Consider the following 24,340-nt stretch of genomic DNA (forward strand, 5'->3'; position numbering starts at 1 on the left):
CTTCTGAGAGAGAGGGAAAGCTAGCTCAGGCATTTCCTCAGCATCGAACAGTTCTTCTGCCAGGGAGGAGAAGCTAGCCCTATGCCTCGCCTGTATTGTTTTGCACCTGAATTGCTCCAGTAAAGAAGCAGGTTTACTTCAGACTTTGACTCTCTGGGCTTATTTCCCATTGGGGTGCACTACGCCTTACCATCCCTTACGGAGAGCAGAAACACTTTGTGACACCGACAGTGGCCACTGCATCTTCTCCGGGAGTCCACAAGGTGGAAGAGAAAGCCATCTTCTTTCAATGCACCCTGGTACAGTTTTGATGTTTGTGTGTTCACTGTAGGCGATTTTGACCATTGACAGGGGTCAGAATTAGTACTCTGGGTCTGTGCCTATACAGTCCCATATTTGGCAAGCTATGATTCACTGTGCTAACACCTTTCCATCATAGACAGCAGTAACGTTTTCAGAAATTTGATCTGCAGTAGTTCTTCTGTTGGAACGGACTAGTGCTTTTTGTACATGAGCATCGATAAGCCTTGGGCGCCCACATTTTTCATAAATAAATGTTACAATGACTATAAGAAACGTTATAATTAGAGATGAGCGAATCGAAGTTGACAAAGTGGAATTCGACCTGAATTTCAGGAAAAATGTGATTCACACCGAATCAGAATTTCCTCACGCTTCGTGGTAACTAATCACATTTTTTCCTAAAATGGCTGCTGCACGTGTGAGGACATGGAGCAAGGAATTCTGGGAAGGTGGTATCACCCATAATGCCATACATGCAGCCAATCAGCAGCCAGCCCGCCCTGTGATGTCACAGCCCTATAAATAGCCTCTGCCATCTTGGATTCTGTCATTTTCCAGTGTACTGGAGACACATCAGCAGGCGCTAGGGTCATTGCTAGGAAAAACATCATTGTGCTAAAAAAAACTATTTACAAGTGCAGGGAAAGATTATTCAAGGTGTAGGGAAAGGATAGAGAGGAATCATGCTACAGCATTTATGTTGAACAAGGTTCAGTAGGGGAGGTTACAGCCTGGGTAATAGGAACAATCCTATTACACCTTGCTGCACTGACTGGGGATCCAAATTGCCATTATATAGCTCTGTCATTCCAGCAAATAATGCTCCTTAAATTGTGTGAAATACCACTGGTGTTGTTTTTAGGTCTTAAGACTAGCTATGATTATTCTCTATACTCAAGATTACCATCTTAAGACACAGGGTTTAGTAGACAATTTTGTCTGATTAACAGACTAATCTTTGTGAGCCTTATATGGTTATCCCTTATATGAGAATGCTCCCTCTCTTGGGGGTATTAGCCTAATCGATCGAGATTCTTTATATATTTCTATGTACTTGTGGACCTGCTTATCCTTTGTTATCCTGATTTACTATGTTGTAAAAAAAATTCTCTTTTACACTTCAAAAAATTAATAAAACTTAAATTTACAAGGAACAATCCTATTACACCTTGCTGCACTGACTGGGGACCCAAATTGCCATTATACAGCTCTGTAATTCCAGAAAACTGTTTTTGTTATTGGGGTGTTACAGCCATTAACAGGGTTTATTACAAGGAAATATTTCTACGTCTTATTTGCCCTTGTGCGGTGCAGTTATAAGTTCTAAAGCATTTTTTGGCTTGTATTAGTGGGGGCAAAAAAGCGCTTATTAGCGTTGTGTGATGAAGTGCTAATGTTACAGCCCTTTTTGTCGTGTATTAGTGGCAAAAGTAAAATATATTTGCCGTTCAGCGGTGCAGTTATATGTTCTAAAGCCTTTTGTGGTGTGTATTAGTGTGAAAAAAGGGCTTTTTAGCCGTTGTCTGGTAAAGTGAAAAAATTACAGACTTTTTTTTAGGTGTTTTAATTTCCTTTTTATTTGATCTAACAGTATGTCAGACAGAGAAGTGCCAGGCCCTGCACAGAAGAGACCTAAATGTTTCTGGTGCAGGCAGAGATCGCAGCAGAGTAAGGGGCTGTGGCAGCATGGGTCACTTTGAGAGGCCTGAGCTCCCAGTGTCAGCTAGCGGTCGTATCTTGACCAGCAACCCAGCGGTTCTTGAATGGTGGGTTCGTCAGACACAACCCTTAGTTGGCATGGCCCGGGAGCTGGCGCTGTGCCCTCACCTGTCCCAAACCTGCCTCTGTCCTTTTTTGTTCCCTCAACCAGAGAAGTATTGTATGCTGTGGGCTTAGCTCCACTATACAGTGAGGATGCGCTACTTGAAGACAGTCAGCAGCTACTGGCAAGCCAATATGTGGAGGAGACATCTGCCGCTTCCTCCACTAGGCGGGCAAGTATTGATGAGGAGAGTGGCCTGGGAGCTGGTGTTGCAAGCAGTCAGGCTCCTGACCCAAAGACAGTTGAGGAGGACATCAGTTACGTGCAGACAGTACTCTATGATGGTGTATCAGATCGCACTTGGGAGCTGGCTGATGAAGGGGCTTCATCATTATCAGGAGAAGAGGTTGGCAGCTTGCCCGTGAGTCAGCAGCGAAGCCAGCAAGTCACTAGTGAGGCCGGGAGTCAGCAGGGTGGCAGCAGTGGGAGGTCGGGAGCCAATTGTGCCAGGGGTAGACCACCTGCTTTGCAGAAGGCTAACTGCCCGGGAAGTAGCGGTGCACGGGTTCACGGAGGCAACCGCAGTAGCAGTTAGTCAGTGCAGACTGTTAGGGTGAAAATCACCTACTCGGCAGTCTGGCAGTTTTTTGTTAAGCCGCTGAAGGTGAACATGGCCATATGTAGAATCTGTGGGCATAAGCTGAAACGTGGCCAGGGTGTCAATTTTGCAGCATCACCACAAAGTGTCCTGGTAGAAAAGTGGCTCAGATGTGGTGGTCCAGCCTGCCGCAGCAACCGCTGCATCACCCAGTGGCACACAGGTGATTTCAGGCAGTCAAGGTTCCTCCACCTCAGCCGAAGGGAGTTGTCGGTCCTTCCCATCATCTGCCGGTCGTGATGCTCCTGCTCCTCGCTCTCCTACTCCTCGTCAGTCAATCCGTCAGCAATCGATCACCAAAGCGATTGCCAAGAGATAACAGTATGTGTGCACTCGTCCAACGGAGCAGAAGCTAAACGTACTCCTGTCCAAGTTGCTGGTGCTGCATTCCCTCCCTTTTCAGGTGGTGGACTCTGCACCTTTCAGAGAACTGATGGCTTGTGCCAAGCCGAGGTGGAGAGTCCCAAGCGGTCATCATTTCTTTGCCAAAAAGGCAGTACCAGCTCTGCACACACATGTAGAACGGAAGGTGGGCCAGTCCTTGAGCCTGTTGATGTCTGCCAAAGTGCACGGTAGCGCCGATGTGTGGAGCTGTAACTACGGTCAGGTACAATACATGTCCTTTACGGCCCACTGGATGAATGTGGTTCCTGCACAGCCACACCAGCAACTTGGCCAGGTGATGCCGCCTCCACGTTCTCACGCCGTTAGTCCTGTGACAATGTCCGCCTCTGCAGGGACAATTCACATACCACATGTGCAGGGCACGGCGGTGTCATGCGGCTCTGCACCTCATTTGCCTGGGGAAACTGAGTCACACAGGGGAGGAACTGCTCGAATCCTGGCTTTCTCAGACAACTCAAAATCTGAACCATGGAGACCGACAACGGGAAGAACATGGTGTCGGAGCTGTGTCAAGGAGGGCTGAGCCATGTGCCCTGCATGGCATACGTGTTGAATCTGGTTGTTAAGCGGTTCCTGAAGTCCTCCACACATCTGAAAGACTTCCTAAAAATAGCCAGGAAACTTTGCACACACTTCAGCCACTCGTACACCGCAAAGCACACCCTCCTTGAGCTGCAGTGGCAGAACGGCATACCCCAACATAGGCTGATATGCGACGTTTCCACCCGTTAGAATTCCATCCTACATATGTTGGACCGACTATACGAACAGAGAAGATCCAAGCGGATAGGAGTACTCCTCTGTGTAACTTCGATGTCAGCCAGTGGCAGCTCATGCTTGATACCTACCGTTTGCTCAGGCCCTTTGAGGAGGCCGCGTTACTTGTCAGTCGCCAGGACTACGGGATAAATGCTGTCATTGCACTGCTTCATGTCCTGGAAAAGATGCTGGTAAATCGGGCTGGTCAGGGGACTCTAGACTTGGCGCCTAGATCTCACGGCCACATGAGCCCTGTGGGGGCTGAACTGGAGGAGGCAGAGGACATTGGAGCTCAAGCAATTTGTAGCTAAATGGGTGGTTTTTATACACAGGTGACAGGAGAGGAGGAGCAGCCAGAGGAGCTACAAGGCGATGAGGCACAGGACCCAGACACACCGTGGCAATATGCAGTGGAGACGCAGGCAGGGAATCTCTCCAATTCCCTTGCACAAATGGCTGATGCATGCTCACTTGCTTGCGTAGGGACAGCCGAATTGTCAGCATTCGGCAGAGGGATGACTTCTGGCTCTCCACCTTGTTGGACCTTCGCTACCGGTCCAAAATGGGGGCCTTTTTTTTTTTTTACACCCACTGAGAGGGAGGACAAACTGAACTACTATAGAGACATCCTATGTAGTCAGTTGGCCGCTGCCTATCTGAGTCATCATCCATCCTCTAGCAGGTCTGACCGGGGGGGAGGGGGGGGGGGCCTTCTGCACTCACTTTCCACTGCCATGGCTGCTGGGGAGCGGTGGGGTGGCAGGAGCAATACCAGCTTCATCATCAGCAGCCTGAGTCTAGAGTCACTGATGAGCAGCTTTCTTTGCTGGGGATCGCCATTAGCAACGGGCCACAAGTGCAGGATTTGCTCCCCTGTATATATGCACGACTGCATGTGGGTTTGAGCACCTCCTGCTAATGCCACCTTGTCTTTTTGGTTTGTATATATAGATTCCTGGAGGTGTATAAACTCCAATTTAAATGTGCCTGTTTTCCATCTACAGGCCACATTTAGGTGCACCTGTGAGGCCTGGGCCATATCAGTCAGTCTTGAGTGGGACTCGCAGACTCCTCCCTCCTCCCATTGCAAGCATGGTTACATGCTGGAGGTAACTGGTGAGCTGCTTGTGAGTCGGCCTCATGCTCCTGTAATTTGCCCACTGGCTCCTGGTATCGCCCATACGGCTCAGGTAGGAGAGTGTTAGGTCCTGGGCTACTTGAGAAACCTTGACGTGGTGCCCGGGCTTAGACATGTTCTACACCGTAGGACATGTTGACTAATCTCTCAATTTTAAAATCAGTTTGAGGGTTTAGTGAGACTGCAGAGTGCACCTGTATTTGTTATTGTTTTGTTATATTGTTTCTTCACCAGCAGCTAGACAGAGCGGGGCTTGAACCAGCATGTGGTGGTATACTTGGACAGCACCCTGCCACCCCACATTGAAGATCCGCTGGACTATTGGGCAGCCAAAATTGATTTGTGGCCGCAACTGGCAGAGTTTGCCCTGGAAAAGCTGTCCTGCCCGGCCAGTAGTGTGGCATCAGAGTGGGTGTTTAGTGTGGCAGGGGCCATAGTTATCCCAAGAAGAACTCACCTGTCCACCCAAAATGTGGAGAGACTGACCTTTATCAAGATTAATCAGGTGTGGATCAGCCAGGATTTCCACCCACCAATGCCTAATGCATCAGACTAGTTCATCCATGGTGCCACACAAACACTTTGACAAAAGAGACCGGTTTCTTCTGGCTACCTGCCTCAGCTACTATTCTGATGCTGCCACACATCTGATGCCAAGTGCTCCTTCTTACACCCACCATCTTCAGCGGGTACTGTTATTGCTACCCCACTCCCCACTCTGTCACCAGGTCACTCTGTGGTCTCCTAATGCTGCTGCCACCTCCACACTATGTCATCTTGCCACTCTGTGGTATTCTGATGCTGCTGCCACCTTCACACTGTCACCTTGCCACTATGTGGCCTCTAGAGGCTGCCGACCAACTCCACACTGTCATTGTGCCACTCTGTGGCCTCCCGATGCTGCTGCCAACTCCACACTGTCATTGTGCCACTGTGGCCTCCTTCTGATGCTGCCACCACCTCCAGACTCTGACATTGGGCCACTCTGTGGTCTCCTCATGCTGCTTCAATCTCACAACTATGTCATAGGACCACTCTGTGGACTTCTCATGCTTTTCCCACCCTCCCCACGTGATAACTGGGCCACTATTTCGGCCTGGCTGACAATCATTTATTTGACCCTTCTTCTGATCTGTCAGAAGGAAGGAAAAATGAGGCGCACAACGGATCCTATCTGTGTAGCAGCTGTAAGGCCTGTATGGTCCCATCAAAATTGGCTTGTGATTTGGTAGCCAAAAGCAGGAGTGGGTACAAAACACAGAAGACATGCAAATATTCCATTCACGTGTCATCTCTCTTTTGGATCCAGTCCTGTTTTTTGGGGCATTAGCAATACTGATGGATTACTGACCGGATGCTCCACAGACAAGATTTGTTTTTTGGGGGTTATTGTTCTGACGGATGAGGAAGGGCAAAATAATCAGTGATGTCAACACAAACTTACTGCTGACACCCTCTCCACTCTGTTTGGGGGCTCTACTTGTACAGGGAGTGCAGAATTATTAGGCAAGTTGTATTTTTGAGGATTTATTTTATTATTGAACAACAACCATGTTCTCAATGAACCCAAAAAACTCATTAATATCAAAGCTGAATATTTTTGGAAGTAGTTTTTAGTTTTAGCTATTTTAGGGGGATATCTGTGTGTGCAGGTGACTATTACTGTACATAATTATTAGGCAACTTAACAAAAAACAAATATATACCCATTTCAATTATTTATTTTTACCAGTGAAACCAATATAACATCTCAACATTCACAAATATACATTTCTGACATTCAAAAACAAAACAAAAACAAATCAGTGACCAATATAGCCACCTTTCTTTGCAAGGACACTCAAAAGCCTGCCATCCATGGATTCTGTCAGTGTTTTGATCTGTTCACCATCAACATTGCGTGCAGCAGCAACCACAGCCTCCCAGACACTGTTCAGAGAGGTGTACTGTTTTCCCTCCTTGTAAATCTCACATTTGATGATGGACCACAGGTTCTCAATGGGGTTCAGATCAGGTGAACAAGGAGGCCATGTCATTAGATTTTCTTCTTTTATACCCTTTCTTGCCAGCCACGTTGTGGAGTACTTGGACGCGTGTGATGGAGCATTGTCCTGCATGAAAATCATGTTTTTCTTACCTTGCAGACTTCTTCCTGTACCACTGCTTGAAGAAGGTGTCTTCCAGAAACTGGCAGTAGGACTGGGAGTTGAGCTTGACTACATCCTCAACCCAAAAAGGCCCCACAAGCTCATCTTTGATGATACCAGCCCAAACCAGTACTCCACCTCCACCTTGCTGGTGTCTGAGTCGGACTGGAGCTCTCTGCCCTTTACCAATCCAGCCATCTGGCCCATCAAGACTCACTCTCATTTCATCAGTCCATAAAACCTTAGAAAAATCAGTCTTGAGATATTTCTTGGCCCAGTCTTGACGTTTCAGCTTGTGTGTCTTGTTCAGTGGTGGTCGTCTTTCAGCCTTTCTTACCTTGGCCATGTCTCTGAGTATTGCACACCTTGTGCTTTTGGGCACTCCAGTGATGTTGCAGCTCTGAAATATGGCCAAACTGGTGGCAAGTGGCATCTTGGCAGCTGCACGCTTGACTTTTCTCAGTTCATGGGCAGTTATTTTGCGCCTTGGTTTTTCCACACGCTTCTTGCGACCCTGTTGACTATTTTGAATGAAACGCTTGATTGTTCAATGATCACGCTTCAGAAGCATTGCAATTTTAAGAGTGCTGCATCCCTCTGCAAGATATCTCACTATATTTGACTTTTCTGAGCCTGTCAAGTCCTTCTTTTGACCCATTTTGCCAAAGGAAAGGAAGTTGCCTAATAATTATGCACACTTGATATAGGGTGTTGATGTCATTAGACCACACCCCTTCTCATTACAGAGATGCACATCACCTAATATGCTTAATTGGTAGTAGGCTTTCGAGCCTATACAGCTTGGAGTAAGACAACATGCATAAAGAGGATGATGTGGTCAAAATACTAATTTGCCTAATAATTCTGCACGTAGTGTATAAGTGTTTAATAGAACATGTTCTGTAGACATCTATGTGGAATCAGCTGACGACGGTGTAAAAGGAGTGCGCATCTTCTTGGCTCTAACATTGACCTGTAAGCCTGAGTTTATACTTGAGTTATTTGGTTAGTTTTGGCCCTGTGACTGCCCAAATAAATTAAGCGTGCAGTGATTCTTAGATCGACGCATGTCATCTGTATGTCATACTGACTCACAGTACAATTTCACTACCATAGCAGACTGGCTATGCGTGTTACTGCAAGGCACAGTGTTTTGTTTTACACCACTATAAAGGCTCTCTGCAGCCAGGAAATTTTTTTAAAATTTGCTCATCTCTATTTTTAATACATCTTAGAAAAAAATGTTTCCTTCTCTAATCAGAGTCATTTCCTACTTGCCCTACTCTTCATTGATCTAAATTTATCGCTCAGATCAGTCTTCAATGAACGTGGAATGCCTGCTCAATGAAGGATCAGATTACCTAGAAGTCCATAGAGAAGGGAGAGGCTGCTAGAGACAGGCACCGAGAGAGAGATTGCTGCTTGTTTATAAGTGATTTACCGTCTTACTTGATGGGTTTACATGTATGTCTTAAAGTAAACTTGATGGGTTTACTGAGGATGTCTTACAGAGAGTTAGGGAGTAGAAGCCCCTGTATATCCATATACTGTGTCTAGTCCACGTCCAACAGCTTGGAACAAAAATAGAATTACAGATTACAGGGGAAAAACTTCCAGATACAAGCCAGATACCAGAAATACTATTATTCTTAATTTATACATGAGGACACTTAAAAGTAATGTGTCAATGAAATTGCTTGTTGCCAGTTAAAACCAGATAGAAACACACATCCTTTTTTCCAATCTGTTTTTATTTTCTCATTGCAAAATTTGGTTATTCTGTTTCATGAACATAATTATGAGGGCTGCCATCTTACCTGGGCTGTTCTTAACAGCATTCAGGGAGCATTTATGAAATTGCTTAAATACTGGCCAAGTAGACATACATCGGCCATAGACACCAACAGACAGGAGCTGACCACATTGACTTCTATGGTTGAGTTTTCTAGGCATGCTCTGTGACCTGTGCAGAGAGCAGGAGGGAATAGATAACCTTTGACAATCACCCATTGTGAATGGTGGATCCTGTGTTATCCCTATATAGAGGTGGTATGTCATTCTAATCCTACCTGTAATGATAAGAGGATAACTGCAGTAAAGTGATCTGTGCAGCCCAAGAAGTGGTGCCTATTATTTTGCTTAGTTTTTAGTTTAAATATAGATAATGACATGGAAAATTAAAAATATCAAAAACTCTTCAAAAATATGTTTAACATAAAAACGTGATTTAGACAGTAGGTCAATTTCTGCTGACACATTCCCTTTAAATCTATAAATATGTAATGCAAGCACCCAAACATATCTCTGTTGGTATATGCAAAGGTAATTTCTAAAATATACAAGACTGTCCAATAAAAAGTAATGACATCTATTATTAATTCCTATTAAAGTACATGTCAGCAGAGAGCACTGCAGCTACGTTGGTGATTATATTCTAAAGAAAGGTCATAAAGCCCTCTAAACATGTCAGGTGAGACACTTGGTAACATAGTATACACATGTGTATTAGAATACTTAAGTCATGGCCACCTGACCTTTATACAGCAGATGTTGATTACTAGCAGCAGTTATTACATTTTTCTCTTCGATAACAGTTCTACTTTGGCTACAATGCTAGATATGTCCGAATACTGTCAGTACAACAAGAAATATTTCAAGTATAACACATTTACACCACTGAACATTTAGAATACAGTAGTGATAGTAAGTAACAGACTCAACACGGGTTACCTGAAAACACCACTTTTAAAGAGGACCTGTCAACCTTCCTGACATGTCTGTTTTAGTAAATACTTGCATTTCACATAACATAACAATTCCAGCTCATCTTTTCTATTAACCCTCTGTTGTGCTGTTCTTCTGTTATTCCTGTTAGAAATGTATGAATAAATGGATGTAAGGGTCTTAAAGGGAACCTGTCATGTTGAACATAGTATTTGAGATGAAGACTGCATTTTATAGAGCAGAAGGAGCTGAGCAGATTGGTATAATGTTTTATTAGAAAAGAGACAGTAGAACTTGTAATTTATTCATTGATAGCCAAGCTTATTTTGGGCTTTCAAGTCAGGGAGACAGTCCTATCAGTGATTGACAGCTTTCACTCTATGACTGCATACAGAGATAGCTGTCAATCATTGATAGGTCCACCTCCTAAAAGAGGGAATGTTGTCAACCACTGACAGGACCATCTCTTCATAGAGGGAAGGATGTAAATCACTGATAGGACCATGTCCTCATAGAGGGAAGGATGTCAATCACCGATAGGACCACCTCCTCATAGAGGGTAGACTGTCAATCACTGATAGGACCACCTCCTCATAGAGGGAAGGATGTCAATCACTGATAGGACCACCTCCTCATAGAGGGTAGACTGTCAATCACTGATAGGACCGTCTCTTCATAGAGGGAAGGATGTCAATCACCGATAGGACCACCTCCTCGACGGAAGTCTGTCAATCACTGATAGGACAGCCTCCTTGAATTCAAAGCCCAGAATGAGCATGTATATAAATGAATGAAGTACAAGTTATACTGAATCTTTACCCACAAAACTACATACAAATATGCTCAGCTCTTCCTGCTCTAGAACATACCCCTTTGTAGTTTAATTAACATTTTCATGGTGACAGGTCCCCTTTACCAGTTGTCGTTGTGTACTCTCACACAGTCCAATCAGCGCTGCCAGTGTCAGACTGTGTAGGGGTGCACAGATTTGACAAAGGGATTGCTAACACACAGTAGAATAATATTCACAGGCAATACAAGTATTTACTAAAACACACATGTCTGGAGTGGTGACAGTGATAAAAAAAAATACTGAAATAGATGGTAATTTCACATCGGCAGTAAGAGACGCATTTATTCTCCTGAAAAGTGCATGACTGCCAGCCTGATATATGATTACTGAATGAAACAGATTAGAGTAAAATTGTATAGGTTTCCATTAAATACTGGCCAAATAGACATAAAAAAGTAATACCTGAACTGTGTCTTCTTCAAAGCTACTGACCAGCTTTTCTTACCAGGGATGAGATCGAGGGCCATTGAGAAATAGATTCCAAATCCTGGGTGACAACTTTCTACACAATGATTGTTGTTGTTGGTCTATTTTACTTTCGGTATGTATAACAAAGGATACCAATTAAAGTTAAGTATTATTGTATTATTGTGATCAAGAGAGTACAATAAGATTCCTTTAAGAGGAGCCTTCAGCATTCATGGATCATACTTGCAAACATATACATAAGTCAATAGTGTCCATTTTGAGACCATGACAAATAAAACATGAGGAAGAGCCTCAATCCAGCCGATTGCCAGCATTCTATGCTGGAACAGCCTGCCAGAGAGGACAGCCACAGATGTGAAAGTAGTACTAATGCAAGGCACACAGTTAAAAGGGGTTTTACGATATCTAAAATACCCTCCCCAATGAGCGGACCCCATGTATTGATTATAATTACCTGCTCCCTGGCACCCGCATCCCTGCATGGCCGCCGCTGTATCTCACAGTTGCTCGGATCAAAACAGAAGCCAATAACAGGCTGCGATGGGGATGAGCTTGTTCTGGACGTTTTGATCCGCACAATGGGGAGATGCAGTGGCGGCCTGCAGGGATGTGGAGCGACGCGGGTGCCGGGGAGCAGGAAAGTATAACCCATACAAGGGGCACGGGATATTTTAGATATCGGATAACCCCTTTAAGGGCACAAAGAACAAGTCATTTAGCCATGATTGCTTCATAGTCCTTGTAACCGAACTCCAAGCTTCTTTTGCCATTGGCACTCTCCTTGATTTTTCCTTGGAGGTTAATTATTAAACCACACTTCTAGACCCTTTTTTTGCTTGAAAGGTAACCATTTTTTCTGGAATAAGCTACCATATATTGATGACAAGCTTACTGGTTTTCCACTAAAGCAAAGAATCTTATGTGACTCAATATGAATATTACACTTTGCAACTGACATTAAAAACAATAAGGCAGGTACATACCAGTGGAATTTCAGTGACTTTAGGAGTAAAGTAAGAATCTGTGCCCCTGTGAAGTCAGTTATACAGTGCACTGGTAGAACGCCATTAGGGTCTCTCCTATATAGTCCTTTATGTGCTCAAAAATGGTTTAATTTCCCACAAGCATAAAAGATTTCCAGTAAAATAGGTCAAGAACTCCATATCATGACAAATTCGGAGACCCCTTACACTAGATTAAAACCTGTTGGATCATATATGTATCCAAAATGCGTTGGCACTGGCAGAAAATATATCAAAATATTTTATAAGGCCAAGTGTGCTCTCATTTCAGAACAGTAACTGGTCGGTTATACTGGGCTGCAAATGAATGAGTGGATAGGATGGGGATGGGATTCATGCCAATTTACCTGCCCTAAAATTTCATGAGTTAATGAGCTGTAAACACTTCCCACATATTCTCACCTCCTGTTAATCAATGTCTTACAAGGCAACTTGTATTATAGTTTAAATAATTAAAAATGCACAAAACAATGGAGTAAAAAAATATACTGAAATATGGAATGAGTATTCTTTAAAATGTTCTGAAGTCGACCGGAAATGCTTCTAGTCTTCCCTAGACAGCCATCTCCATTGTGTACTTATCAAACATGTCCTTTTGCATACAGTGATTGAATATGTCAAATGACTGTCATGTAGATGCCCTGTCACAAACTGGTATGGAAGGGGCACTAATCACGAGGCCACCGGCACCCAATCCTAGGGACAGCTTAGGAAATTAAAGACCCTTGGTATTGGTATGGTTTTCAGAAAAGGAAGGGTCTTAAGGAATACACAGCTGTAATATAACCATCTAGTGATATGTAATAAAAAAACTGTCCCAATGGTTGATGAGAACAAAAGAGAAGTAACACAAAGACCGAGCTATTATAATGTGATTTATAAAATAAAATTCAATTATAAGATTATTTAATAATGCAATTTAATTACGTGCAGCAAAGTGGCTCAGTGAGTGGCTGATGCCTAGCAGCATTGGGGTCTGGGATTCCTGCCCGAGGACAACATCATGGAGGTAGTACGTTCTCCCCGTGTTTACATGGGTTTCCTTCGGGTTCTCCGGTTTCCTCTTATGCTCTAACACGTTTCCTGGCTTTCCATTAAACTGGTCCTACTGTGCTAGGGAATTTAAATTGTGAGAACAGGGACTGGTGGAAGTGATGACCATCCCCGTAAAGCGCTGTCGCATAGAGGTTGCTATACAAGCAGCTAGAAAAAATAATTTGCAAAGAAACTTTTCTGGCTACAATAAAATTGACAGATGAGGCATGGTCTATATCATCATATCCTTATACTACAATACATTAAAATGATAGTGTCAAGTGTACTGAAGACAAGCCAATATATTGAGGAGTATGTAAAAGAATTTTGTGCCTCATTTGACATTGACATTGCTAGCCCCAACTGTACTGACATCACATGCAGGTGAAAGGACCGGTATAATAAATGGAACAATTTACTAAAAAGAGATACTTGACCATAGCATGGAGAGGCTGAAACCTGATAGAATAGTACATGCCTTAAGCTTTCTGTACTCTATAGTTATGTCTATAACATATGGAATAATTGCAATTTCAAATCCTGTAAAAATACATAAAGAAATGTTATGCAGTCCATGCTGCAAGGTGAAGCGTCGATACAGCTCTATTTAGGAGACATGACATTAGTAGATTCATTTCCTCCTCCGTAAGAGGTGAACTTGGCATGGCCGCGAGATAAAATATATTAGTGGTTGAGTTAATTAATTAAATGCGGTTGTTTTATGGCACGCTCAAATGCATTGCTAATTTGACTGCTGTGGTAAAAACATGTTTATATGGGGAAGGTACCATCGCTGGTTTTGCTAAACAGCTCTAAATAAGCGCTTAATGCCGTCCGCGCTGCATATTCCTCTCCCGTCATATTAAGTTTTCATTCGTTGTACGTCCAATCTAAAAATAAAAATACGACGTGATAATACACGAATCAAGTATCTCTTGGTATTTTAATTGGGCAGTTAGGCATAGCCGAGGATATCGTATGTCACACAAAAGGCGATTTATTTTTCTCAGAAATTAGTGCATTTTTTTAACCCAACGTGAAATTTAAGATTGGCATGAGAATAAATTTGACTTTGACGAGGCCTTAATGGATTTCCCTGGATTAACTCACTGACCATTTCTATGAATATATGCTGAAACCACTGTAACGTAAGAGGGCACAGAAAGGAGCAGGGCACAGTTAATTTCTGTGTACTCTAGTTAAGGACAGCGCTGGCAGCCAAGAGATAGGAAGACGTGCAGCAAGGTCAAACAAGGTTGCTGCTACAGTACAGCACAAATATCTCCACACTGGAGTAATACAGCTAATAAATGCCAAGCTTCTCTAGTATAAATTAAAACCCTAGAATACATTGATGTCACACAAACTGCAATATAAGGAAAAAAAATAATAATTGGAAGTTAGCAGTTAAATTGCTCATGTCAATGCTTAAGGCATACCTATTCAACATGGAATAAGCATTTTTTGGAGGGGGCCAACACCCATATCTGCATATCTCAAGATCAATGCCCTCTGTGCATGGTACTGCTCATCAAATGAAACTGTAATGGTGTACTGCATATGCAATTAACAATACAGAATTTCTTAAAATATAGTTTATTGATAGATGATTACAATAAAAAACCTAACTAGGTGCGTAAGAGAAAGGAAGGGGCTTTTTTAGGGCCACAGAAAAGGTAATTATCAATTTTCAAACCCGTTATGTCATGGCTGGTAGATAAAGTCACGTCCAAAATATGACCGTACTAGCATCAGTGGGTGGAGGCAATAAGACACCATAGTTCATGTTACTTGGCTAGAAAATGTATTAAAAAACAAAACAAAAAACAGTTCTTTGTAGCTTCATTTTGGAGTCTTTTATAATTCACTGTGAGGAACGTCTTTACAAAATCCTAGAATACAAAAAAACAAAACTGGTCATATATCATATAGGCAACTATTATACTATTATTACCTAGTCAATCACTGCGGTGTTCAACTTCCATGGTACTACTTGTATCTTACTTGCATCTTCCATCCATGGTACTAGGTGCACCTTACATCCATGGTACTACTAATATTACGTTGTCAATCTATTGTCAACTGGTTGGTCTCGTAAATGCAGTGCTTCTAGAACAGGGGTGCACAACCTTTTCTGGTTGGGGGCCACATTGTCAACCTGAAACAATTCCAAGGGCCGAAAATAATCTTTATAGGGGTATTACCAAGTGAAATACTATATTTATGGCATATTGAACATACAGTATATATTCTAAATGTCTAGGTACACTTCTAGTACTCCCATCTAATGGGACAATACATGAAAGATTCATGTGAGCAGCCACAAGATATAGACATATATGTCTGCTACCAGATGGCTGGGGGCCGCATAGAATGGTATTGAGGGCCGCATGTGGCCCCCGGGCCGCAGGTTGTGCACCCCTGTTCTAGAAACATTGACTCCTGGATGTTGCATGTGTGACCTACAAGTAACATATCTGGCCTATAAATGTAAAATAATCTATGGTGGACAACTTATATTGGGAAACAGCTGTTTCCTGGACGTAGCATAGATACTTATAGTATATACTTCTACTAAGAGTATTCGAGTCCGCTACTTTTCACAAGGACATTGAAAAAGGGATCCATTGATTGAGCTAACATCAGATCAAAGTACATTACACGAGCAGCCATTTCCAGGTCAAATACAATTTCCAAGTGAAACTTTTCTCCTCTTTAATGGAGAATGATGACAGTGAAAGCGTGATTATTAATATTCAGATGCTGCGTATCCTAAAAGAAAATGCCATCTAATTTCCTTCCCATGAGATCTAACATTAAAATGAGTTCTTTCCAGTCTAAAACATTTTGTAACAATTCAATATGACATAAGTAAAGTTCCTCAGCACATAGCGTAAGAGTATTTGGATTTGGCCTAAGTATGTATATGGTGTAATATCCTACATACCGATTCATAGAACAACAGGGATGGGGCAGAAATGTTTCTAGCCTGGAAAACAGTATTGGCCTTCGAACAATTGTCCAGACATATCTGGAACTCGGGACACTTTTGCGGTAGAGGATGGTTGTAAAAGATAGGTTTTACTTTTTATCCACTTTTTTTTCCTTCCCTTCATTTTACTATAAAAATACATTTTTATTGTAATTTTTTTGAGGTATAAAAGTAAACGTGTTGGATGAAAATATATAGAACCTTCCTGAACTAATCAGATTCACACTTTTATAGACAAACATTACATTTCTAAAAATAAGAACTTTGAAATAAAAAAAATATGAATAATATTTTCATATATCATTACCTTTCTTTATATTATTTAAATAAAAAGTGGTATCTTTATAATGATCTGAAATATTACAATCCTGACTTCTATAATTTTACTCTTGATTTGTACTATATAGCAAATTACAAAGAATCAATTGACAACCAATCCTCATCTTTTTTTAAAAATTTACTTTTTTACAAACTTTTTGCTGACTTATTTGGCATATGTGATGGCCATTACAGAGATCATAAATAGTAGGATAAGGGATTAAATGGTTAAAAAAAAAGGCAGATTTTATACTAGAAATGGGCCAAGTATACTTTTGGATTTCTTTTAAATTAACATATGATGTAAAATGAAGAAACTATAAATCTTCCTTATAACTGAACATGGAGAAGACGATAAGGGCGAAACGTATGGGAACTACAAGTCCCAGAATGCCCAGCAAAGTAATGAAAGGCCAGTAGTAGGAGAACAATCCTGATGAGCTATCATGCAGGCTAGAGTTGTATCAATGTGAATTATAATCCGCTTTAAAAAATGGAAATAGGAAAATCTTTGTCATTATAATGTATCTGATACAGATTTTAATTATATGGGTAATCAGAAAAAACACTATTATAAAAAATGAAATAAAAATCATATAAAAATTTGTAATGCTTTCCCATACAAATATATCATCCTAGATAAAACACAAATTAATAAAATAAATAATTGAAAGGATTGCGTGTGTAATAAAATAAAAAACTCTGGAAATAATTTCTGTACGTATTGAAGCATATGTTCCAGACATAAGTGTAGATATTGAGAGCTGCATTTTTGTGAAATTAGTGACACGTTTGTGATAATCCAACTAACAAACATAAATTTATTTTTCTGGACTGACAGAATCTTTAAAAAATATTAAATGGGCTGACCGTACATGTCACTAAATTGTATATACACTCAAATATAATCCCTTCTACGTGTATATATATATATATATATATATATATATATACACACACATATTTATGAGTTTCTTGCACAATCTTTAATCTCTGTCGATTGCTTACAAAACCCCCAAAAAATATAAAAAATTCTAGAGGTTTGCAAAAAACACAAAAGAGACGTTTAGCCGTGCCTTCAATGTCATGATTACTCTAATCTAGCTCAGGCTTTTAGGCCTACATTCCTCAGGCACAATATAACCAAGAAAACAGTATACTGCCCTAAATGTCTTGCTACTTTAAGTGGCTTTGAAGAGTCACGCCAGACTGGCTGACATGATTCCGACCATACAGGAGATTGTAGGCAGTAAATGTAGGTCCTGGAGACGGTATGATGTCTTATTACTATGCATGGCAAATACACTTTGTGGGAGTTGAGCTGTTCATCCATTTCCAGCACTGTAAAGGGTGATAGTTTACCTGCAAGCTTCCATAGATGCAGCACTGTATAGAAAAATGTCAAAACTCCTATCAACTTCATTTACAACTCGAGCTGCACAAGAGGAGATCTATAAGCACATACTGTTAGGATTAAATATTTATTTAAAACCTCAGGGTTTTTTCTTTTACATACGAAGATCTCAAGCCTTCATTTTAAGATGTCATTGGTTCCAAAATCAATATTTTATCTTGGATACATAATGCATTTCCCCCCTAAAACAGACTGGCTCTACGTGGTGAAGCAAACTACACCGCCTGACTGCTGAACACTGGCAAAGTGTGCTTGTTATTCATTACTAAAAAGACCAAATTGTCTGGAGTGCACTGCGTTCTGTTATTCTTCTGGTCATTAATATTTCAAGCCATGCCACTTATTTAATACACAAATTATCCTGGGCAAAGGGAGGAAAGAGGCTATGGCGGGCATCTTATTCCTTTGCAGAGAAATCTCAAAATAAGCAAGATGGTGGAATTTTTTTCCCCTGATATGCAACATTACACTGAATGCGGTTACGTCCGCATATATTTTCTATAAAATGGTAACTAGAACTCGGGTTTCTTGTAGATTTAAGACAACTGTAAAAATGATGTGTTCAGAGAATGTCATTTGTGTAGGATTAATTGGAGAAATGTAAATTTGCAGATTTCAGAGACGGAGGCCTACTGTGCACGATCACCGGCAGAAATATTACAAATAAGGCGCTGAATTTGGATCTGATTTCGTAAAGTAAAAGAAATGTGTCACCAGAACAATCATGGACAAAAAGGGACACTTTTACAAGACTGGCCTAAAAATGTATAAATGTATATCAAAGAATTTCAATTTCGGTACAATGCAGCAAAATGATGACTCAACTCCAGAAACGGAACGAGATCATAAACGATGTAAGGGCACTAGCTATACCAAAAACCTACCTGCTACTTCATTGCACAGCTTCTCGACAAAATTTTCTGTATCTTTGATAATAAGTGAAATTATTTCCTCATCATTCTCCTCCACCACACTCTCACACTGCAAGAAATAAGTAACGTGTTGAAGAAACCAAAAAAGCGATGGTATTCCAACTTTCAACGTTCGCTAAAGTTTAAAAATGATATTTGTAAACCTGCATGTTTCCATGAATCCAAATAAATTATCTGACATTAAAAATAATTAGCATTTTCCAGTATATAGTTGTTTAAACCCTGGTTATACTACTTTGAGTTTCTGGCCAATAAAAATCTAGCTGACTATAAAGTGAAAAAAATACATAACTTCATTAAAATCTACAATAAAAAAAAAAAAAAATCAATTCTGTATATAAATTCCTCTTCAACAATTAAGAAATTCTTAAAAAAAAAAGAAAATAAAAAAATCTTAACATGTACAAACTACACCTAAACTAGAAGTTGCCAATCAACTCAGAAAAGTGCATAGAATTTTTTAGTTTATTTTTTAAATGATTAAACACAAACCATAAAAAGAAAAAAAGATCTATACAACATATGTTAAACAACCAAATAGTAGATCTATACCTTACAAAGGAAAATGTATAATTCTTAACTCCTTTGTATTCAAAGTGATAGAAACTGTATTAAAATGTCTTACCGCATACTTTAGAGGATTGCTATCTCCGGGATTGAACTGGAAATTGTTAAAGTCGACTGAAGGGAACGCATCGTTATCTCTGGGAGCAAACCTTTTGAAAGACTTCTCCTTGGTATCAGGGTCTATGTAGAGGCTGTAGTCATCCATCTTCTCACATATTCCTTCTAAAACCTCTGTTAGATATACCTCAGATTTGACTAATGGAACCTGTAAGAAAAACATTAAGAGTTAAACAGCTTAGGACAGATTATTGCTGCACCAGACATAGACAACTTCAAAAGAGAAGGAAACACAAACTATTTAGAAATATCAGAAAATACAGTTACATAGTTTCCATACTACTTGCATGTGTGAGGGTTGTGAAAAACCTGTGCTCAGATTAGTTGTTGTGCGCCATCTCCAATGCAGCTGTTATATTGCTTCCCAGGGGCTTTGTGTAGAAAATAATAGCTTACAAAATGTAACTTCTCCCAGGTTCTACTGTTTCAGCTTTATTTCATAACAGCTGGTCCATGTCTTTGTCTCATTCGCTTTCCTCCTGAATTAAGTAAGAGTTCAAGAAGCTTTTACAAACTACCTACGTACTTAGCGAGTGTCTCCACAGCAAATACTCAAAGGGTCAAAGAGCACCCAGTACTCTTGGTAACTGGGACAAAAAGCTCACTCCCCAGTCTAGACAGGTCAAGGTGCAAGATGGTCCTATCTCTGTTGCTTCTTCCGGAATGGGGGTGTGAAGTGAAGCCAAGTGCACAGTAAACAATACTGATGCATCTTTGGGCCTTTCCAAAGGCTTTCTCTCCACCCTCTGCTGATCAAAGTAGGAAGTTTTCATGACAACCACAGTCAAAGGGGTTGAATCGCAAATGAACTAGATTTCTGCAATGTTGATATATCCAGTCTCTATTGTCTCCTTTCAGACACAGTATGAACCCTTCCGGTCTCAATGACTACATTATAGAGGCACTTTCACATGTGTGCTTCATTTACACAAAGGGTTTCCTTGCTTCACCACCATCTGGACACAAATCAAATAAATACAGGCTGGAGAATTAAAATTTGTGGCTAGCTTTTATTGTTTCATTCATGCGCCATTTAAAATTCAGCCTTCTGGATGTGACATTTGTTTCTCAGAGTGAAAAAAAAAAAGAACACAAAGGAAAACGATATTTGCCTTCAGATTGCAAGACTGTTTACCAAAAATAAAACATAAAAACCTAAAAGCTGTAAAACAAAAAATAATTGTGCAAAAATTCAAAATCTGTTTGTATAATGCACTTTTCATGTTATGCCTGGAGAAGCTAGAATGCCTATCATCAAAACTAAACTCCTACTTAAAACTTAAAGAATTTTTAAAACTTATTGAAATACGAATCATTGAAAATGAAAAGCCATTAAATATTAAAGGTGTTCCCTTGGATTTACATATTGATGACCTATCCTTAACTACACAGCTCACCAAGCACAGCGCCGTACATTAGATAGTGGCCGTGCTTGGTATCGCAGCTCAGCCCCATTGAAGCGCGCCTAGGACATGTGGCAGATGCATCTATGGGCAGCACGGTGGCTCGGTGGTTAGCACTTGTGCCTTGCAAAGCTGGGGTCCTAGGTTTGAATCCGACCAAGGAGAACATCTGCATGGAGTTTGTATGTTCTCCCCTTGTTTGCATGGGTTTCCTCCCACACTCCAAAGACATACTGATAGGGAACTTAGACTGTGAGCCCTATTGGGGACAGCTTGATGCCAATGTCTGTAAAGTGCTGCATAATATGTCAGCGCTATATAAGTGCATTAAATAAATACAATAAATGTATCTAAAGCTCAAAGAACGTGACATACATGAAGACTGGATTGGCCTTACATTGCATGGCATTTGGCATAAGGAGTAAAAAAATAACCGCTTCCACAAACTCAATGAAAAATTAGAGACTCATAGTTGCGGTATGTAACAGCTCTGACTGAGTAATTTAATTTTTAAACTGAAAGCTTCATCTTGAATTGGATCAAACTGTCCAAAAACTGGCAAAACAACTTATTTGGTAAAAGGGGTTTTCCGAGATTTTAATATTGATGACCTATCTCGGAAAACCCTTTTAACTGCATCCTAAGTATTTATTATATCAGCTTTTTGACCAAAGTCAGCCTGGCCAAAGCCTCTACATGATAGGTAGATGTGTTGTTACATATGGCAATAATCATTCTTAGATCAGTGATGCAGGATAGATATGAATAAATAATGTAAATCAATCTCTGGGCCAAAGGAGATCATCCATTATTTTGCCCTAGCTGTGGATCAAGTGAATGTTTCTTTATGCAGAGAATGAGGTGTGACAATCACTCAATAAAGAAGTGGGCAAGAAGAACCCCACAGCACCTCCGCATCATGAGACTTTGGCCTCATGCACACGAACGTGTGCACACTATGGCCGTGCTGCAGCCCGCAAATTGCGGACGGCAATGCACGAACACCGACTGTGGGGCAGCCGCAGCGGATGGCAGACCCATTCACTTTAATGGGTCCGCGATCCGTCGGTTCCGCAAAAAGATAGGACATATTCTATCTTTTTGCGGAACGGAAGTATGGGATAAAACCCCACGGAAGCACTACGTAGTGCTTCCGTAGGTTTCCGTTCCGTGCTTCTGTCCCGCACCATTTTGCATTCTAGAAGTGAATGGGTCCGTATCCGTGATGCGGAATGCCCACGTAGCGGCGCCCGTGTATTGCGGATCCGCAAATGCGGTCCATAATACGGCAACGGGCAGCAAATTTCCGTGTGCAGGAGGCCTTTAAGTAATATCTGTGGAATGAGAGACTGACCCGTACGCTGGGTCTTTAAAATTGTGTGAAGAAGGGGGAGGGGTGCAATTTTTAAATCAATCCATAAAAAAATAAAAAATAATACAAAAATAATAATAACACTTAGTAATCCAATATTTATGTACAATTTTCCAGTTATATATGAATGCAGGCCTGCGGTGTAAACAATGTAATAATATTGAATGCCACATAGAGATTTTTTCTTTCATTTATACCCACATTTTACTGGATGTAGTCAAGTCAACCAGGGACATTTATCATTTGAGATAGTTTGTGTGTCTGGATGCGCCAAATTTATGAAAAAGGCACACAATTTACGTGTATTTGACGCAACTGCATTCTGTGACTTTTCCGATAATGTAGTCTAAAACAGGTGTAAAACCATTCCCTTGTCCTAAACATACTTTGCAGCAAATCTTGCCATGCTGTATTTTTTGTGACAATTTTACACCAACAAAAAGATGTACGTCTATTAGTAAATGACCCCATTGTGTTTATTTAAAGGCTATGTACACCTTTGGGGGCATTTTGTTATCATTGCATTTTACTCATTTTGAGCTACAAATCATGTTTTCAATTGGACTTTATAAAAAATATAGAGTCCTTTTTATTTGTACAGAGCTGACAAGCTCTAGGAGCAGCCGCTGGTTTTTCTCTCTTTTCCATCAGACCACGAGCTGACGGGCTTCTTATCTCTGCTCTCTGACATTATAAACACTCATTATAGCTCAGTTCTTATCTTACTGAATGAAAAATGCGGGTTAAATAAGTGTTTATGACCTCTTCGTAGTTTAGAGATAAGGGTTATTAGATGACAAGCACAAAGTGAAACTACCAGTCACGGTTAACCCTTTGTGACAGAATGACTCAATATTTTTTAATAAAGGCCAATTGAAAATATCATTTTAGCCAACAATGAGTAAAATGCAATCATAAACAAAAATTGCCTCCGAGGTGTACATAGCCTTTAATGGATAAAAAAAAATAATGATCCAATGAAAATATATATTTGCTATTAGTATGTCACCACCTAGAGTTCAAACTGTACAGAAATGTGCACTTCCATCTGCTGAGCAGAGTGCCGGTGGACACACACTCTCCCCTGAGTTGGAAAGTAACAAGTCAGTGAAGAAAGAGAAGACATTCAGCTATAAGTCCACCCTGAGCACCAAATATTAGCAGCAGCGCCAGGGGGCACACCTGCAAGCAAAAACTGTCACCAATGTGAATGTGCCTCAACCGTCTTGCAAAATGTAACACAATTTGGAGCAATTTAATGCATTTTTTTTTACACATCTTTGTTTTAGAAACATTTACTGCACCCAGTGGTCAAGAGGGCCTGACTTAGTCGGAAAGAGTTGTGGTCCAACATGCAACATTTTGCACAAAATTGCAGTAAAAACCGGGTTGCAGAGTAAGCCAACCAATCGGTGGCATAAAGTTAGACAAAAGTGTCTATAGCCCGCCACCACATTTATCATCCAGTTCCACCACATGTATCATCCAGTGTGAGTTCATGTGATAAAGCCGGCGCATCTTCAGAATACCTGAAAAAAGTTTATGGTGTCTACAAGATTAGTAAATCTGCTGAGAAAATTACTTTTAGACGGCTATTTTAGGGGGCTATGACTCCTCTCGCCAAGGAGAGATTTTGTTTGGCCATATATTTTTTCCAATTGTAAGGGAAAAGTAGTATTATATACAGGACATTCAAATGAATGCCTTACAATACGATAAATGTAGAAGCCACATCCACCAAAGTGGGAACGGTGAAAGCCCGTTTTAGGGGGGTCTAACTCTCCTTTAACACCAAGGAGACATTTTGTTTGGCCATATATTTTTGTAAGGCAAAAGTAGTAAAATATGCAGGACATCCAAATTAATGCCTTACAATATAATTAATGTAGAAACCACGTCCACCAGAGTGGGATCCGTTCTTCAGCCTTTCCTCCCAGCTCTAGTTTTTAGTGTAAAGTGCCTCCATAGCGTTCACATGTCCTAATCGTTC

At 40.9% G+C, this 24,340-nt stretch overlaps 1 protein-coding gene across 2 annotated transcripts in view; it reads right to left on the bottom strand.

The window, feature by feature from the left end:
- Positions 1 to 14,815: 14,815 nt before the first annotated feature.
- The window catches only part of CNPY1 (canopy FGF signaling regulator 1), a 174,890-nt gene continuing 165,365 nt past the window's right edge, over positions 14,816 to 24,340 (bottom strand). For both annotated transcript variants that reach the window (XM_044294344.1, XM_044294346.1), the window contains exons 4-6: positions 19,517 to 19,723; positions 18,844 to 18,940; positions 14,816 to 15,127 (exon numbers count right to left, since the gene is read on the bottom strand). In XM_044294344.1, coding sequence (XP_044150279.1) covers positions 15,093 to 15,127; positions 18,844 to 18,940; positions 19,517 to 19,723 — 339 coding nt within the window. In that variant the 3' untranslated portion in view covers positions 14,816 to 15,092. The remainder of the gene's footprint in view (positions 15,128 to 18,843; positions 18,941 to 19,516; positions 19,724 to 24,340) is intronic.

The sequence above is a fragment of the Bufo gargarizans genome, chromosome 5 (genome assembly GCF_014858855.1).
Source record: "Bufo gargarizans isolate SCDJY-AF-19 chromosome 5, ASM1485885v1, whole genome shotgun sequence".
Classification (NCBI taxonomy): Eukaryota; Metazoa; Chordata; class Amphibia; order Anura; family Bufonidae; genus Bufo; species Bufo gargarizans.